The sequence below is a fragment of the Fukomys damarensis genome, unplaced genomic scaffold (genome assembly GCF_012274545.1).
Source record: "Fukomys damarensis isolate Sample0158 unplaced genomic scaffold, DMR_v1.0_HiC HiC_scaffold_16, whole genome shotgun sequence".
Lineage (NCBI taxonomy): Eukaryota > Metazoa > Chordata > Mammalia > Rodentia > Bathyergidae > Fukomys > Fukomys damarensis.
This window is the reverse complement of record NW_022900928.1, coordinates 84,216,753-84,235,005: the sequence shown is the minus strand read 5'-3', so window position 1 is coordinate 84,235,005 and position 18,253 is coordinate 84,216,753. Positions and strand designations below refer to the sequence as shown.

The following is an 18,253-nucleotide window of genomic DNA, read 5'->3' as shown; positions in this document are numbered from 1 at the left end:
CAGCGACACCACAGGCAGCGAAAGAGAAGAGTTTCTAGGAGTCTTTAGATGGCAACCTGGATGTTGCCCAGTACTTTCACACCACAGAGGCCACGTTGGAGACCATACACACGTTGGGGCACAGGGACCCCTGAAGCAAGACCACTGCCCATGCAGAGCATGGGGCTGAGCCAACATTGCTCCACAGCAGCTGGGCAAAAAGCCACAAGCACACAGGAAGGTGCTCAATGTCATGGGGAGACACAGACCAAAGCCACACATGGTGCTGCCTTGCACCCCCAGGATGACAGCATTGAAAAGACCAGTGCCAGCTGTGATGGGGAGAGGCAAGGACTCCTGTGCCCCATGGGGAGGCTGAGTTAAGCACAGACTAGCTCCTTGATCCAGCAGCTGTGCTCTGAGGAATACAGCCCAAGAACTCAATGTTGGGATTCATCGAGTAGTTGCCTGAAGCCCATGTTTGTAGTGTCACCATTCACAACAGCTAAAGGGTGGAAACACCACCAATGTCCATCAGTCATGCTCTAGCAAGCGGGGTAATATTATTCAGTCAGGAAAAGGAAGAATCCTGACCCACGTGGTGAGCCCTGTGGACCCTGTGCTCAGGTTCATCAGCCAGTTAGTGAAGGACCTGGTTCTGCTTGTGGGAGGCATCTCAAATTGCCAATCAGAAGAAATGAAACAGCAGGGAGATCCCTGTCCCTTACTCAGTACAGAGGAAAGCAGTGAGAATGGACCAGGATGCTGGGGACTCTACTAGGGTCACGGGGTCCCATTGTCTGCTTGTGTGCATATGGTCAGATGGTCCAGGAGAGTGCTCAAACCTCTGGGTGCAGCGACCTTGCTGGATATGTGCTGGGTGGTAAAACCCCTACCTGTGACCTGGCAGGGCTGCCTGCACTTTTGCCCTGGGAGCTCTGCATGGCAGCGATGTGGGGAGGCTGGGTCATGTCCACCTGGCAGGAATGTGGCTGGGCACCGGATTCCACACCACCCCAGCTGTGCTGCCTGTCTCCTCACGCTGCTGGACCCTGGCCATTGGTTAGCCAAGGAGTCGTGAGGAGACTAAAAAGCTCTGGGCTTGGAGGTGTAGGATGGCTGGAAATGAAAAGTGCGCGTGGAGGGCAGCTCGGCTGGAATCAGCTTCTGCTGGGTGTGAGCCGAGCCTCTCAAAAAGAGGGGAATGAGCTGCCAGGACCCTATTTGTCCCAACAGCAGCGACACCCGCAGGCCCCACTTCCCACCACCGTGTCCTCCACAGAGTGCAAGCCTTCTGCTTTGATTTCCAAGTGGGTCTTTGTCTGCTTGCTAATAAACTCCACAGTGGAAAGAGCTCTGAAATGATTCTATGGTTGTTCTTCAGGCCTCATGATCAGCCCTGCCTTAATCCCTGAAAGGCTGAGTGAGCCCTGCCCGACTCCACACAGCTGGGCTCTGGACGTGCCTAACCCACAGAGCTGCGGACACAGGCGGGGCGCACAGGAGCGAGTTGCAAAGCATTCTTTGGGAGCTTGCACAATTCATTCCTTTCAAGAAAGGGAAACGGGAAGAAAGGCTTCGTGTCCAGGGCTTTGGGCCTTTGATCATTTGATGAACGCTGGGTTGCAACGTGGGCCTCCAGCTTCTCAGGCCAGACAAAGAAGGCAGGGCCGGCAGCACGGGACAAAACCCCAGCGGCCTCTGGGGGCGGCCTGGGAAAGGCCACCCGCCCTTTGATCTCTCCAGAGACCACGGGGTGGGTCAGGGGATTTCACACCAGGAAGGGGAGCAGGTCAGGAGCAGAGAGAGGGTGAGCAGTCTCAGAGAAAGCTACAGCCGCCCCTTGGCCTGTTCCACACGGCTGGGCTTGCACTGCGGGACACCAAGCCCACACTTCGAATGGAATCTCATGCTGCACAGTTGCACAGTACGGTGAGCCAGTAGCACCGGACAAAGCCAGCCCTTTGGGCTGGCAGAAAGAGTCTCTCTGTGCTCTCTCAGGAGGGATCCTGTGCCCCCTGAACTCCACCTGGAGTCATGGAGGAGCTCCATGCAGCCCACATCATCCGCAGCACCTACTCCGCACCCTTCCTTGTGGAGGAGCAAGTGTCCCTTTCCAGTAGGCTACGAATGTTTACGACACTGCCGTGATAGGCATAGGTGAAATGGTCCGCCTTACTCTGGAGGTATTTTGAACAATAAAAGGAAAATACGTTTGAGAGCGAGGGAGGGTAGGTAATAAAGAAGAATTGTAAACTCTGTCTATAGCACTGAGCTCCAATTTGCAAAAGAAAGGGTGTTCAAGAAGTAGACAGGAGCATTAACAAAGACAGAATGACTTTGAACTAAAAGTTGGGATTGTGTTATGTTCTAAAACCAAAAGATAGCATTAACAGCAATAACAGAGAGCTTGTGTTTTATCCTGGCTCAGTGTGCACATCTCCAACACTCAGGTAATTTAGGTGGCACAGAAACCAGCTTCATGTGTCCCCAGCAACGGCAGAGGAAGAAGAGGGTGTTGTGGTCTGGCTCCAGCCACCAGGAACTTCAGGGGACTCATCCTGACCATAGGTCTATGTGACTTACTGGCTTCTGTTCCCTCTCCACACATCTGCGTCCACAGCTAAAAAGGGATCTGGCTTTGTTTTTGCCAGAAGAAAATGGAGCCAGAAAGATGCCTACCGTGGCATTTGTGTGCCATGTGTGGAAACCCAGGTCCACACCCTAGGCCTAAGGAGGGGGAGCACACCCCACACGGAGGGGTGATCTCTCCATGGCCTGTGTGTGTTCAGAGCCCTGGGAGACTGCAAAGCCCTACCCAACTCTGTTTCCCAAGATCTTGGATTTCAACAGGTGCCACAGGAAAAGCAGTGTTTGGAAAAGGCCTGGGCACAGGGTGAGGGGTGTGGAAATCCAGGGTGCACTCACTGTGACTCAGTGCCTACTCTAGAGGCCACCTTCCCCATCACACCTTCCTGGAGAAGCTAGGACAGCTCCGCCCCTTGCTTCCTTGTAGGGCGCTGGGCCCTGTGCTCTCTCTAACAGTCCCTGATGGCCAATGTTGCTGCTTGGATATCGCACCCATTCTGAGAGGGGAATTTGGGGTCTGAGGGCACAGCTCAGTGATAGAGGGCTTGACTAGCATGCACAAAGCCCAGGGTTCCATCCCTGGCACTGCAGTTAATTCCTTTGAGATGAGGGAATTTACATCGGATGATGTGACCACCAGAGATTTTTCTGCAAACACAACTTTAACAGCAGTGAAGAGCTAAGGATGTCTGAGCCTGCTGCGGTCTTTTAAGATTTGAGCTATGCTGTCCCTTGCTCTGACAGAATCTCAGAGCAAATGTGCTAGATTCTTATCAAAGCCCTACTATGTGCTCAGTATATGCAAGCTGACAACAAAGGCCCAACTGCAAACATAAATGTGCTGCGTGGTAAACAGCCTTCAAATGATTCAGGAAAGGGACAACAATCAGCTGATTTTCTCCAAGGCCTCCAGTGAGTATTATGCCCCATGTTGCTGTGGCAACGCCTCCCATCTCTGAGCCACAACAAAGCAGCCAGACGTGCGCTCTCACCTTTGGCCATCTTATTGAGAACCATGTCGATCAGGATGTAGGTTCCGCTCCTGCCAGCGCCATCGCTGTCAACAGAAGGAGAGAGAGTGAGAACACTGTCTATCCCCATAAGCCGGCCACCCTTAAAGCCTTTATGTTCCTGGGGGTGTGGGGGAACTGGTGAGGGAGAGGGGAGGCAAGAGGCTCTAGGGAATCAGCCATTGAGTGTGGTGCATTTCCCTTCTCCTCCACCCTCTGTCCAAAGATGGGCTAAATTTTGTCAGGAAATAAAGAACTGTACTGCTGTGTCAGAGGTGATGGTGTAATATTCAAAATGCCTGAAAGACACTGTCCCCTGTACCCTGGAGGGCATGTAGATCCTGGGCATGTGTGTGTCCTTCCTCTCAGAAGTGAAAATATGTGTATTTGTTTCTGAATCACAATCTTGAAAGGGGCTCTCATTTGGTCTGGTCCTGGCTTCACCAGCCAGAATGGGTATATTTACCATGTGGACTGGAGTTGTAGAAATGTTTTGAATTCTGTCTCAACAGCCAGCTGAAGAGAATGAAAGTTCCTTTTCTGGGAGGTAAAGAGCTCTGTCACCCTCTGGTGAGAAGTGTGTGTACCACTCCTTCCCCATGTGGATGTGTCGCTGAGGGACTGAGACAGGCTCTGAGACAAAACATCTCTGTGATGTTGGTTGGTACAGGGAGGACATTCCCATTGTCACCCCTACTGGAACCAGGGTGACTTTAAGGAAAGCTTGAACAGTTCCATTTTGAGACTTCAAGAAGAATATAACTGGTGCCAGGTGTGGTGGCACAGTCCTGGAATCCAGCACTGTGGGAGGCTGAGGGGGAGGATTGCAAACTGGAGCCCAGCCTGGACAACTTATGACTTAGCAAGATCCTGCCTCAGAATAAAAATTAAAAAGGGTTGAAGATGTGCTCAGTGCAAAGGCCCTGCATTCCACCCCCAGTAGTTAAAAAAAAAAAAGTACTGGCAAGCTGCTTCTCTTTTAGCTTCTGGTTGGCGTGCTGAGTCCTCCTAGAAGTTAAGGTGAGCCGGCTGGCTGGTCTTTCAGAGTGAAAAGCCCCTGCATTTGGTTTTCACACTGAGCAGCCGTGGTCAGAAGGAGAAACACTTCACACCTGTGCTTTCGTCCAGACTTGCATTGTCATGGAGGTCACAGATTGCCCTCTCCTGCTGTGTGGCCCACATATTTGTCCTGAGTGTTCACACAGCTCCACTGAGAGGTACTTTGGGAGCCTTCCAGAGAAGGAGGCTGGCTCCGTACCCATGGGTGAATGATCATTGTCTACAGGGAGCCCAGGGGACAGAGGTGTCTCCCCTCACAGACAGGCGTTAGTGCACATCTGTATACACCTGGAGAGATCTGGGATTGACCTCTGGACACAAGTTTCCTTTTTATTCCTAGCAGAAAGACTCATTTTGTGAGGAAGTTCTGGAAAGTGGAGTATGAGTTTCATACCACAAACAGCTGAGTACTGAGTCTGGTGGATACAACCCTCCACTTCGTCTCAGCTGCAAGGATCCTCTCTTCCAGGTGTGTGTCACAGATATGGGCTGCTCTTCTACCCAAAGGCCCAGATACCACATTAAGACCTGCAGGCGCTGTGCCTCTTGTGATGACAGGTGCTGTCCCCTCTTTGAAGTTGGGCTGGGCACCTTTGGTGCTTGCATGGTCCCCCATCTCTGCCAAGCCACCTCCAGAGGCTGATCAAACACCTCTCTCAGTTTTGTAGTACCAAGAGGATTTAGGAAAAAAAAAGGTGATGGGATAGAAACCTTTGGAAATAGATGATGGTACAGGATGTGGCTCTGGTAGAAAGAAAACACCATTCCAGGCACGGTGAGATAGACGAGCAGTTTTTTTTTTTTAGACAGGTGGCAGAGCCGATTGCATTTATATCTTTGGTTTCTCTTAGATATGCCAGGGAGATATATTCACTAAGAAAGTCCAGCTTCTATACTAACTGTACTGGTTCCTTCAGTCATAGTGACAACTTTTTAATCCACATTAAAGTTGTACTTGCCTGCAGTGAACGATTATTGGACAAGAACGGCCCCTGTAGCACTTGTTTACTTTTCTGAAATAGAAAGAGATAAAAATTACAGTGATGCACTAAGACTATATGTTCTCCAAAATAAATAACTTCTAAGCCAAGGCAGCAGTTATATGCCCCCCAAAATCAATTTGCAACTGCTTGTTTGCACAGAGAATAATAACAATTGCACATACAATTTCCAAGACATTTCAATATTATTAAACAGAGCTTTCAAAAACAGTTCTTACACTTGCACAGCACTTTTCCTCTTTGCAAGTCCTAGCTCTTGGGTTTTAGCCTGGGTCCCTGGGAGACCACCAGCCCGAGCGCCCTGCCCTTCCCCCACTCCTCCTCCTCCCCTCTCCAGCTCTGAGGGGTCTGAGCACGGTGTGACATGGCTGTGTCAATGCTTCACTGAACTTCTGCGTTGGGCAATTTATGCTAAGGATTTTGTACACCCTACACATCATGTTGAAATAGGCTATTACTGTATCATCTAAAACAGCATTCCAGGAACTCTGCTCACCTATCAGTCTTGGGTAAGGAGATCTAAATTGTGGAGAAGCTCCACTAAGTTCAAGATAGTGTTTCCCATTTACAAAAATCTGTGTCCTTAACAACAGCCCTATTTTGCAGCTTTCAGAGCAGAGGTTATGAAAATTAACAATGAGAATGTATTTATGATTTCATTAACTAGCCTCTATTCAAATAATAAGGCTGATTTTAAATTTACTGCATATGCTTCAAGTGGTTTTTCTAAAAAATTCAACGAGATAGCAAAACATGTTTACAAAGCACATCAAAGTTCTCAGTAAAATGTTTCTTAATAAAGTAAACTGAAGGCAGGATCTCAGTTTATTGGCAGGGAGAATGGGCGAGGAACATTGTTCTAGAAGTGCTGTAGGAGCTCCTACAGTTAGAGACTCAGATTTAAAAAGATGATGGTACAGAAAAAACATTTTCCCTTGAACTACAAATTGGAACCATCATGTTTCTTTGAAAAAGTTTGCTACTCAGTGCTGTGACTGTCAAGTGACGGTTAGTGCAGGCTTCTGGCTGAGGAGTAGGTGGAGGGAGGGGCGGGCATCCCATGCCTCAGGTGGGAGCAGATGCTTCTATCACGCAGGCCTGCATCAGAGGGCTCTTTCCCTTTCCCTACTTCCTCCATGGAGTCAGCAGCATGAGGAACTTCTGAGGCGAGTCTGAGCCCGACCCAGGCCACAGTGCAGAGTGGAGGGGTAGGCTGCAGAGCCAGATGAGACGCGCCCACCTGCAGACAGGTCGCATCCAAAGCCCTGCTCAGCCTCGGGCTTGATGTGTGCAATGGGCGGCATCTTAGAGCTTTCGGACCACTTGGTGACGCTTTAAAGAGGGGACACAGGTAAAACAAGCCAATGTCCTTTTGGTTGCATAGCCTTCTCCACCAGGGCCATTCCTGGCTTTCAGTGCACACTGCGTGAGAAACAGATGGAAAAATGGACCCAATGGTCTGTACTGTTAAACTTACCCATTCCTGACTCAGTGGTAGCAAACCGACCTAGACCCCAGGAGTGTACCTGGTGTGAGAAGGGCAAAGCCCCTCACTGCATAAAGACTGCATGGGGCAGTGGTGAGCTCCTGCATAGTGCATGCAAGGCCTGGGCTCTAACCCCAGCACCAAAAAAGATTGAGTACATGCACGGAATCAGTGGCCTCAGCCTGCAGGCCCCATTCTCCTTCAAACAGAAACCTCTCATCTCTGGGCTGTGCTAACATGGGTTCCCTCGAGGACTTCCTGGGCTTTTCCTGGCTAGTCCTATGTTTGCACAGACTATAGGCAATGTCTGCATGTTCATATTCCTTCCCTGGCACCAGCTTGTGCTCACTTTCTTCTGATGGGACCAAGCATAAAGGAAGGCACTTCAAAAACCACCGGTCCACAAACCAGATGCCCTCTAAACTGCACTGGTTTAAGAAGATGGGCCAGTGGCAGTGGCCATTTGTGTTGCTCAGACCCTCTTTGGTTTGTTTGTTTGTTTGTTTTTAATACCGGGGTCCAACTTGGGTCCTTGTGCTTGTGAGGTAGGTGGCAGAACCACTGAGCTAAATCTCCAGCCTGCTCAGACTCTCTTTGGAAAAGTGTACTCAGTGTCACCCTGGGTCAGAGGCTGGTAAAAGCAACAAGTGTTGTGGAGGCTGCACCCCTGCATCACTCCTGTGGTGTGTTTAGGATGTCACCCTCTCCAGTGGCCCTGTGAGGCTCTGCTGCTGTCTTGACATCCGTGCCAGCCCCCCACCCCATGCCAGACCCACTTACAAAGAACCACAAGCAGTCCAGGGCATGGTGGGAGTGGGCCGCGGGGTACTTTAAGAACTTTATTTACACAGAATCATGCACTTCGATCATCACACCGCGAGACATCGCAGATAGAAAAGCAAAACCACCGCACAGGGAGCCAAGCTGCTCATCGAGGCTGCAGGTTATTCATGGAGGTGAGTGGCTCGCAGCGTCCCAGGACTCTCAGATGCTCACCAGCGAGCCAGAGGGCTCCAGCACCAAGAGCAGGTGGCACAGGAGGAGTCACCGGAAGGACCAGCCCTCGGTCCCCGAGTGAGGAGGACCCGCCATGCACCACAGCAAGCAAAGGTGAGGTCGTTAGTGGTTCGGGGTCCCCCACATGTCCCCGCAGCAGTCACAGTTTCCAATGATCACTTTTGTGACTATGCAACTGGGCTCATATTACTAGCTGCAACATCACAAAAATGACACTGGCCACCGCTAATTAGCTGGCAAAGTAAGGGTTTGTCCATTTTTACAGTGAGCAGCATTAGTGGATGCCATGGCACACAGTAAGAGGTGACAGAGACAGGGGTGGAGACAGAGAGAGATGGGTGGAGGGGTAGGGGAGAGAGCAAGAAAAGAGAGAAAGAGGTGGAGAGAGGGAGAGAGGTTTCTGAAGCGAAGCCCTCACATGTGATGCTAATTATCTCTTAGCAGTTTCTCTTTAAAGTGTAAATGTGCTCCCTCTGGGATCCAGAAACATTTAATTACACCTCGTGGGTGCCTGAGCACACCCCAGGCCAGCGTCTGTGTGCAGGCAGAGGAACCCTGGCATCTGGAAGTGGCAGGTTCTCCAGAAGGGCCTCACCTTGCTGCGGCTGCAGTGGGTGCCTGAAGGTGCCATGCATGGAGGAGCGTGTGGCCTTTCGCCCCAGCTGTCTGGGTTAGGCTGAAAGGGCTCTCAGTAATGAGAGCCAAACATGCCAAACATGGTAGGAAGCCAGAAAAACCTGTCCCCACGAGCCTGTCCAGCTGGGCCTGGGCGTTTTCTAACCAAAATCTTGGTGCACACTGTAGACCCTGGAGCATAGGATTTTCAGGATCCCTATTTTTCTTCTTGATGCTTGAACCTGAGTTTGGGCATGGCTGTGCTCTGCCCATATATGGATACAGACGCGTGCCTATATGCATATATGCACAAACACGCAGATGAGCTCAAAGACGGGCACTAGAGGAGTGGCTGTCTTTGTGGCTACATCCATTTTGCCAGTAATAACCGTTTTCAAAGACTACTTCAGGAAATTATGTAAAAATTTCATGTTGCTAGAAATAAATTTGCATTGAGAAAACATATTGAGGCCAGGGCCCTGGGGTGAGCGGGTGGGGTGTATGTGGCTGCTTTTCCCTATGTGCTTGGGCATTCCCAGGGGAGGGGGCGGGTGTCACAGGTGACACCATATTCTTGTCTGTCCTTGAGCTCTGTCACATGCTATCTGATCCAAAGAACAATTCAGGTAAATTTTTTTTTGATTTTCAAAGCAGACTAGAAGGCAAAAGAAATATTGTCATGAAAAGCTTAGGAATCTATAACACACAAGAAACCCAGAGCTGAGTCTGAACCTCATCTTTACGGCAGTCCTTTAGTCCCCACCATCCATGGGTCGCAGAGCTGCAGAACTGGGTGGACAGTGCCGGGACCCACGCGTAGCGAGGGGCAGTGTGGGTGCCTTGGTCTTTCTTCCCTCACTAGATGCAGGGATCCTGGTCACTGTGCTCCTGGACCACTCTGCTTCTTCGAGCTCTCCTCACCCCACCCCAGGAGGTTAGTGCTACCTCGGTTGCTACCATGTGCGACACATAGACAAAGTTTCCCGTCTCACATCTGCTTTGTTTGTGTGCTGTTCACATCCTTCCACAAGACAGAGTCCAGCTCTCAACAGCTCAGTAACACACTTTAAAACAAGAACATGTGTTGGTGACTGGCTGACTAGAACAATGAATGAAAAAAAAAGGGATTGTTGAAAACAGTCAACCTTGAAATCATGTTAAGAATGCCCACAGTCTCGTGTGAGGGCCTCCCCGGAGGCTATCCACGGTGGACTCTGGCCCTGCCCTGACTAAATCCCCTCCTGTACAACCAGATGAGCAGCCAAACTAAAAATCCAGGTCTGTTCACCAATATCCCACGAAATATAAACTTCAGGTCTCTGTTGGTTGCAGAATCTTATCAAAAACAACAGCCGTATTTCCCCAGTTCTAAGATGCCTCCCCTTGAGCAGCAACACCATTAGATCTGGTGCCCACTCCCCAGTCCTGTCATCCCCACCTCCCTCTCTGTTGATCCTCACACAGAAGTGACCTGCAGCTGGAGGTGGCATCTTAGAAGCAGGAAGCCTGGCCTCTGCCCACCCTTCCTCCTAGCCTCTGGTTCTAGTTGTGTCCCTCAGGGTGGCTCTGGGTTTTACCTGCGGAAATCCAGAAGTGACCTCGTGGAGGAAGGGACGCCCTGGTCATACCAGCTCAGGAAGTGGAACTGAGTCACCGTTCGAGTCTCGTGGGTCTGAAGGTTCTTCAGGTAGAAGCTCCGTACCAGGAAGTCCTCACACCAGATGTGCTCCGAGACCAGATTGACCTGGGTGGGGTAGGGTGAATATAGCACAGGGGGAACATGGTGAGTCTGGCGGGTGCTGAGCACCATGCTGCTCTTAAGGTGAGAAGAGGAACCACTGTGCAAAGTGACACACATGTGTTGGGGGCTGGCCTGAGCCCTCCTCATGTCCAAGAGATGGCCAGGGGTTACCCAAGAGAGGGCTGTGGGTGTGAATGTGTGCATGTGTGTGTGTGTGTTTTCAAGGCCACTTAGGGGCTTGAAAGTCACAGTTTTAAGTAGATGTTACAATGAAGAACTATTCTAGCCAGTGAGCGAAGGTGGCTGGAGAGAAAGCATTCCTGGGGTACACCCCACTGTGCCAACTGCAGACTCACCAAAGCCAGAAAGGGTGTGGGGCCAGGGTCCAGCCCAGTCTCCTGGTTCAGGGACCACTAGCCACAGGGGTGTGGCCCAGTTTGGGGAGGTTCCAACCTTGCTGCCTACTGTGGGCCTCTGACTTGCTAAACTCAGTGCACAGTGGGATGAAAGGATGCTCCCAGGTACTGTCTTAGTGCTCATGTTCAGGGAGTTCATGCTCCATGTGGGCAGAAAACCCAGCAAGAGAAATCCTCTAGGAGAGGACTCCTCTAAGCCAAAGTTCCAATGCTGCGGACACCAACTGCTAGTGGACCCATGGGGCAAGTTCCACGGTGGAACCTGTCAGACACTGGCATAATGACAGCATTCCCGGGAGCCTTGTCTGCTGGATCATGTGGACTGCCCTGTTGGGACAGCACAGGGCCCAACCACATGAGGTGTGGACGTATGGGTTCCCCTGGCTGGGTGGCACCTGCACCCCTCTGTGGGTATGATGTGCTGACCCCCCACCTGGAGCTGTCCTAGCCTTTCAAGGTGCATGGGCCAGGGCTGGGGGCCTTGCGCAGGTTCTCCAAGTACAGGAACGCCTGCTCCTTGCCTGGGGACAGCAGGTCCAGGGCACCCTAGCAGCTGGCTTCTCTCCAGTACCTCGTAGATGTGGTAGAGGTTGGAGCCCTCATCAGGCCAGTAGTGATGGCACTGCCGGACGCCGTTCTCTGTGAGTGGGGTCAGCATGACGATCACGGCGCAGCCACTCTCCCACACCATCTGCAGACAAAGGCAGGCCGAGGTCACTGCATTGGTGTCTCTGCCCCCGCACCACACGACACGGATAATTACCACGCAGAGGGTCAGTCCCAACTTATGCCATTCATAGGAAATTTATTTTGTGGTCACTGGACGCATTTACTCTGCAGCTGCTTCACATCTCTGAATACTCTCACCTCATATTTTGCCATGAAATGTAAAAAGAAACCAGGGTGCCCCTTTCCCACCCCTCAGCAGCTCTCTCCTGATCTAGGCTCCACTGTCCAGCCCGCCAACTTCTGAGTTACAGAGGAAACTTTAGATAACAGCACACAGACAGAGCAGGGGGACACGTGTGGAAACTTTCACTCCTCCCCGGACACAGTGGGACTCAGGTGCCACGCCCACTGCTCTGTCCAGGGGGCCGGAAAGTTCACTCTGTGGCACCACTGCCCCCCAGAACCAGGCTCCAAGGGTCGTGGTGGAACTCACGCAAAAACATCACAATGTATTTAAAGCAAATCCAAAAACCCATCTAATAATTCACGGCTACCACATAAAAGCAGGTCTAAAACACAACAAACACGAGAACACACATTCAGCATGCAGAAAGGACACACGCAGTACCCCCCGACTCACCCTCTCTATAAACACAACTTGCAACTCTGGGCACAGAGCCTGCATGCTCAGCACAGGGCATCACATATACCATGTGCAGAGCGAAAGGACTCTGCTTCCCCTGTAGGGGTTACGTGAACTTCACAGAAATATTTATAAGCAACCTCATTCAGATGTCAATGTGGTGTCAGAAAGAACTTCCATTTTAAATACGGATGTAAAATCTCATTAAGATCCTGTTATTTAAAAAAAATTCTCATATCTCACATATAAAATGCTTTCTTATCAGAACTCATGTTATTGAATTCTCCCACTAAATTACATTCCAAAATTCAAATGTGTGGATGATATTTTCTTCTTTTACTATTGATTTATATTCCCACAGAGGTAAAAATAGCTAATATCCTTAGGGTACTGCACTTATACCATTTATATCAGAATTCAACATGTCCTCCTGGGGGATTCACAAAAAATGCCCACAAATAAATATGAACTGTGTCCAGACCTGTACAACTCCCCTGCTTAGTGCCAATCCAACAGGAGGAGAATCCAAAGCCTGCCTTTTGCTGTAAGCTTTCAAACCTGATCTGCCAAATCTGTGCTGGCCACATCAGGATTTAATGTGCCTCCAGAAAGTAGAGAAGCTCACTGAAGCCATTATGAAAATGTGGAGAAACACGGACTTTATGAGTATAATAAAAATACTATGATCTAGATCGTAAACTAATCATCGAGCACTCTGCCAGGGTGCCCGAGTGTGACACCACGGAGCCCCTGTCTGAGGAGGGGTCCTTGAAGCGTGGCAGGCTCCTATTGGCTCCCACACACAGCGCCTTGTTCTGGAGAGTCTGCCAGCCTCTGAAGGCTTGGTTAAGATGAAGTCCAAATAAAACGTAATTTAAGCAAACAATCCAAAGGCACCCTGGAGGGGGTGTTTCTTTTTAGGTCACTGTGTATAAAAGCTGGGAGGGAATTTGCTAAATGGCACAGCTCATAAACACAGGGCATTTACTAAATGGCAACTCAACTGGGTACCACTGGCACAAGCTGCTCACCAGTCTGGCTGAATGTCCTGTGTCTTAGCCGAGGAGGGTGACCAGGGCCCCTCCCTGTGTCCTCCTCTGCCAGCAATGCCTGCCCAACAGGACTTCAGAATATTTTGGAAAAACTGTGGATTTTGGCGGGAACACAGATTATCACTAGGAACTTCAGCCTGCTAAGTGTCAATGTCTGTGGCTTAGTGTTTCTTCCTGGGCTTGGTCACCCAGGTGGAACACAAGTGCCACGGTGCAATGAACCCTGACAAAGCGAACTCTTTCTTTCTTGAAATAATGACCCAGAATTCCCACTTACTGTTTGTGCAGCCCATTGTGAAAGGTGGTTTATGAAATTAAAGCGCTGTATTATCCAATTCCAGAAATGGCAACTCCTAGCACTTCTGCCTGGTTAGGTAGCACAGAGCACCATATTTATGGTGGCTGGGGACCCAGGAAGACCAGGACCTTGGCATTTGGAAGCCACCTTGAAGGCAGAGGATGCCCCAAATGTGACCACCTGGAGCCTTGCTCACTGTATCCCACCACCGTCTTCACTGTGTGTTGTGGAATAGAAACATCAGCTTGGTGCTGGTATAAGAACCACAGTGCAGCCTGGTAGCTGCCAGTCCCTGTGGACCACAGATCTGATGTACTTGGAGATGTCATGGACAGAGAGCAAGAGGCAACAGCTGCGGCCGGCACCAAGCAACAGAAAGTCTAGAGTTAAGGGCTCACTCAGCTGATATCCACATGACCAGAGACACATGACCGGGCTGTTTTGACTTGACTGTGTTGAGTTCACAGACCATTGATTCAGAGGGTGTGTCATCTTTGTTGCTAATCCGACTGTATTCTTCCCAACAGCCATGCTGAGGCTGAAACCTTGCACCTGTGAATGTGGCCTCAGCTGAAACAGGGTCTTTGAGGTCCTACTTGGAGGGTTCCTCTCTGACTACAGTGGTATCCTTACAGGAAGAGGGAGCACGGGGGTGGGCCAGGACACAGAGGAACATGTGACCCCATGAAGACAGACAGGACAGAGCAATGTTGCCAAAGCCAAGGGGTCCTAGAGTAGCAGGATCTTCCTCTGGAGACTCTGGAGGGCATATAGCTCTGCTAACACCTCAGTCAGGACTCTGGCTCCAGAACAGGGAGGATACATTTTAGCTGTCCTAAGCCAACCAGTTGGTGGCATCTTCACAGCCGCCATGACACACGACCACGCTCCTGGACACACTGCCCATCCAGCAAATCACTGCAGATGTTGAAAAACTAATTCCATTTGAGTTCTATGTCCAAATTAAAACAGGCAAAAAAAAAGTATTGGTTCTTCTCATTCAAAGACCTTTCTGAGCATCAGATGTTTAACTAACTAGCAAACAAATCACAACCCAACTAAAAACCAGGTGAAGGATCAGACAGGCATTTTTCCAAAGAGGACAAATGCTAACAGGGTATGCAAATGTACTCAGCACTGCTGACCTAGTGTGTGGGGGGGACGCGCAAACTGAGATCAGAGAGGTCTCCTCCCTCCCTCCCTCCAGTCCAGTGACCATTAGCAGAAAGGCAAGAGGTAAGCAGTGTTGGTGAGGATGTGGAGAAAGGGGCCTTGTATATGGAGGGGGAGGTGAACTGGCAGAGCTGTAATGGACAAGGAATGAAGAATAGCACTGGACTTGGTGACCCCAGGGCTGAATATATAGCCAAGGAACTGAAATCAGTGTGTCAGATATCTGCACTCCTGAGACACCACAGCACCGAGAATATGGTGTCCACACTGGATGGAACACTACTCAGCCCTGAGCAGGCGGCAGACTCTCGTCTTCATCACCGGGTTAACCTGCAGGATATCACGCTAGGTGCCATTGCCTCACACTCATGCACAGAGCAGGGGAAAGCTGGTATGGGTGGAGGCGAGGAAGAAGGGCATGAAGGCCCATCACAGGCAGACTTCCGTCCTGCAGGCCTGTGCCTGGTGGCTCTAGTGACCGATGCTACACTATGTCCCATGTTTGCCAAGCAGGCTTTGGTGTTCCCTGTAAGAAGATTATGCACTCAACAGCTCGACGGCAGTGCTCACAATACCATGTTGCACACCTCAAATGTACACAGTTTAATAAGCCCAACCTTCTGAAGCCACACCAGACCTGAAAAAGGAAAACTTGACCCAGGCTTTGTTCTCTAGACAGCATCCTTGGGCCCTCTGAGCAGGAGACTCCTCCTTCCTCTGCCTAGACCTCTTGCAATGCATCCCTCCTAGCTTGCCTTAGCCTCACCTAGGATTCTCACATCTTTCTTGGTCCAGATTCCCACCTCCTCAAAGACGAGATCCTGTCTGGTTACCATTTCTATCCTCCAAGGCAGTGTAATCTAACATGGGTGCCAGCGTGCAGTGGGGCAGGGTCACCTGATAGCAGTTGGCACCCATGCCTATGTCGCCAGCCCATGCAGCTGAGGTGCAATGGTGGGTTTAGGCTTTTGCCACCAGCGACACTTGCCTGGGGGGAATGAAAAAGTGACTCCTAAGGGGCTCACCAGAGTCCAGGGAGGTGTGGTGGCAGGTGTCCTGCACATCACTGGGCACCCATGGTAGTGCAGCCCATGGCTGCTTCCCTCTGTCCAGCCTGTGCAGGCACGCTGGACAACCCTGTCACCAGCTGTTTCCACCTGGCTCTGAGGACATGAGCCACATGGAGTCTGGAGTCTTATTCTGTGCCCATGGTTCAGATTAAACAGGCACAGGGTCTCCTTAGAGAGCAGTGGTGCTGTGAGGGCCCCCCACTTCTCCAAGTCAGGACCTGAGGTAAACACATCCAACCTGGTGGGGAAGAGGGAGGAAGAGGAGGAAGAGGAGGGTGCGGGAGGAGGCTGATGACAAGGAGACTAACGCCTCACATAAAAGTAGAGCAGCCAGCTTGTTTTCTGCTGTAAGCCATAAAAATCACTTGAAAAAGCACCTCAGGATGGTCTCTTTTTACATCTGAGCCTAACTCAAATGTCCCCCAGGTCATTTCCCACTGCAGTGGTCCCCAGCATGATCTTGGACCCAGCTCCCTAGGTCGAGTTTTCAAACCCCAGATCCCAAAGAGCCATATGACAAGAGTAATCTTTCACTTCTAAAGGTTTGTGAATTTATGTACAGAGACTCCAGCAAGACTGCATACTTGAAGTAAGATGTCCTGGAAAATCTAGGGCCTGTGGTTAAAGCACACATAAATCAACATTTCCTTTAATCCAATGATGGTGTTTCCAGCCACTCAGCCTGTGCTGGAGAGCCCTGGTGTGCTCTCATGCCATGCCAGGAGCCTTAGAGTCTCTCTCCTGTCACTTATATCCCCGAGGAGACAGGGGTGAATAATAACAGCAAACTGGGTTTGAGGATGTGCCAGCACCCTGGCCTCATGCTGGATGGTGGACACGGGCCTGTCTGGGCAGCTGGGGATGCTAAGGCTGCTGTCCCAGCTCTGTCCAGCTAGACAGAGCACGGGGGGTGAGAACATGTATGGAACTGGTGGTGCAGGGCCTCTGTCTGCTGAGGCAGGTGGTCTCTCTGGAAGCCCCATGGGGTTCTTGGAGGCACTGTCAGCTGTGGACCCCTGTCACCTCGTCCTGTGCCAGGCCTCCCCATCTCTACCTCACAGCCCCCTAGGTGGTCTGTACGTGGGAGGAAAGTCATGGCCTTTCTGTATGTCTTGGTGCTCAGCCTGGCTTTTCTATACCATAGCAGGAATTAAGACCAAGAGACACTGAACACCACAAACTACACTTAGACAAAGATTATCAATGTTAGGACAGAAAGGTGGACACTGATGGTGGCCTTTGTACTGGTGAAATGTTGATCATAGCCATCAGAGTGATTGCTAGCTGGGCACTGACTAGGCGCTGCTCACCGAGTGGGTTCATTGAGCTTCCTTGTGGGGTTCATCCCCAGAACCAGCCTAGGGAGACACAAGTCCCAACTGTCTTCAAGGTCAGCCCTTGGTTATACAGCACGAGCAGGGGAGACCCGAGGATCCCTCTGGACTCAGCTCCCTGCACAGTCAGTGGGGCAGTGGCAACTGTTCTGTCTCCTACAGGAGGCTCCCAGGTGGTGGGTGTGTCACCCTCGGTCTGTGGCACCTCTGCACCTAAAGAGACCTGCATCCTTTATGACCTTCAAATGACCTCAAATGGGGATCCTTACCTGCACTGCACCTTGGGAACGAGCTCAGGATAATTTCATCCTATGTAGGGCTTACCCTCAGACACCTGAGACCTCAGTTACCAGACTTGGGTCATCACCACCACCATCTCCAGGATACTTTCATCTCCCCAAGCTACAGCTCTACCCTTATGACACCCACGCCTGCCCACCACAGCTGGGTCTTCCACACTGTTTCCTACCCCATGACTCTGACTGTTGGTCCTGTCCAGCTGTGTCTGACCTGCACTTGAGCAGCCTGAGACTGAAACACATCTTGTAGAGAAAGGTCGCAGTCCCAGCATGTGCTGAGCCACAGGACAGGGACAGCCTGCTTCCCATTCCCTTCCCTCTCCTTCCTGACATTTGGCTTCCCTAAGAAGCTGGGCTGCACCAGCTGGGCTCTGATGCTGCTTGTACCAAAGGCCACTGTTAGGCCACCTAAGAGTTAGTTAGAAGTCCTGAGCAAGGCAGCACGCACTCACCAAGCCACACAAATCCTCCTGACTGAAATTTTCTTTAAACTGGAGGTGGTGGCACATGCCTGTAATCTTAGCATGCTGGGAAGCTGAGGCAGGAGGCTCTCAGGTTCAAGCCCAGTCTAGACAACTTATTGACTTTGTGAGACCCTGTCTCTAAATAAAAAAGGACCTGGGATGTGGGTCAGTATGTAGGCCCTGGGCTCAGTCCCCAGTAATGTGTACACACACACACACACACACACACACACACACACACACACACACACAATTCCTGTTACATAAACAGTCCTCCTTGGGACCAAAGGCAGACTGTGATGGCACCATCTGTGCAGGGGCCACTGGGCCAGGCTCTC

The 18,253-nt window shown here is 50.8% G+C and overlaps 1 protein-coding gene across 1 annotated transcript in view; it reads right to left on the bottom strand.

Annotated features, from left to right (window-relative positions):
• The window catches only part of Ptprn2 (protein tyrosine phosphatase receptor type N2), a 523,272-nt gene that overhangs the window by 12,523 nt on the left and 492,496 nt on the right, over nucleotides 1–18,253 (bottom strand). Inside the window, exons 18-21 of the mRNA XM_033763957.1 lie at nucleotides 11,485–11,604; nucleotides 10,334–10,500; nucleotides 5,597–5,650; nucleotides 3,561–3,625 (exon numbers count right to left, since the gene is read on the bottom strand). Coding sequence (XP_033619848.1) covers nucleotides 3,561–3,625; nucleotides 5,597–5,650; nucleotides 10,334–10,500; nucleotides 11,485–11,604 — 406 coding nt within the window. The remainder of the gene's footprint in view (nucleotides 1–3,560; nucleotides 3,626–5,596; nucleotides 5,651–10,333; nucleotides 10,501–11,484; nucleotides 11,605–18,253) is intronic.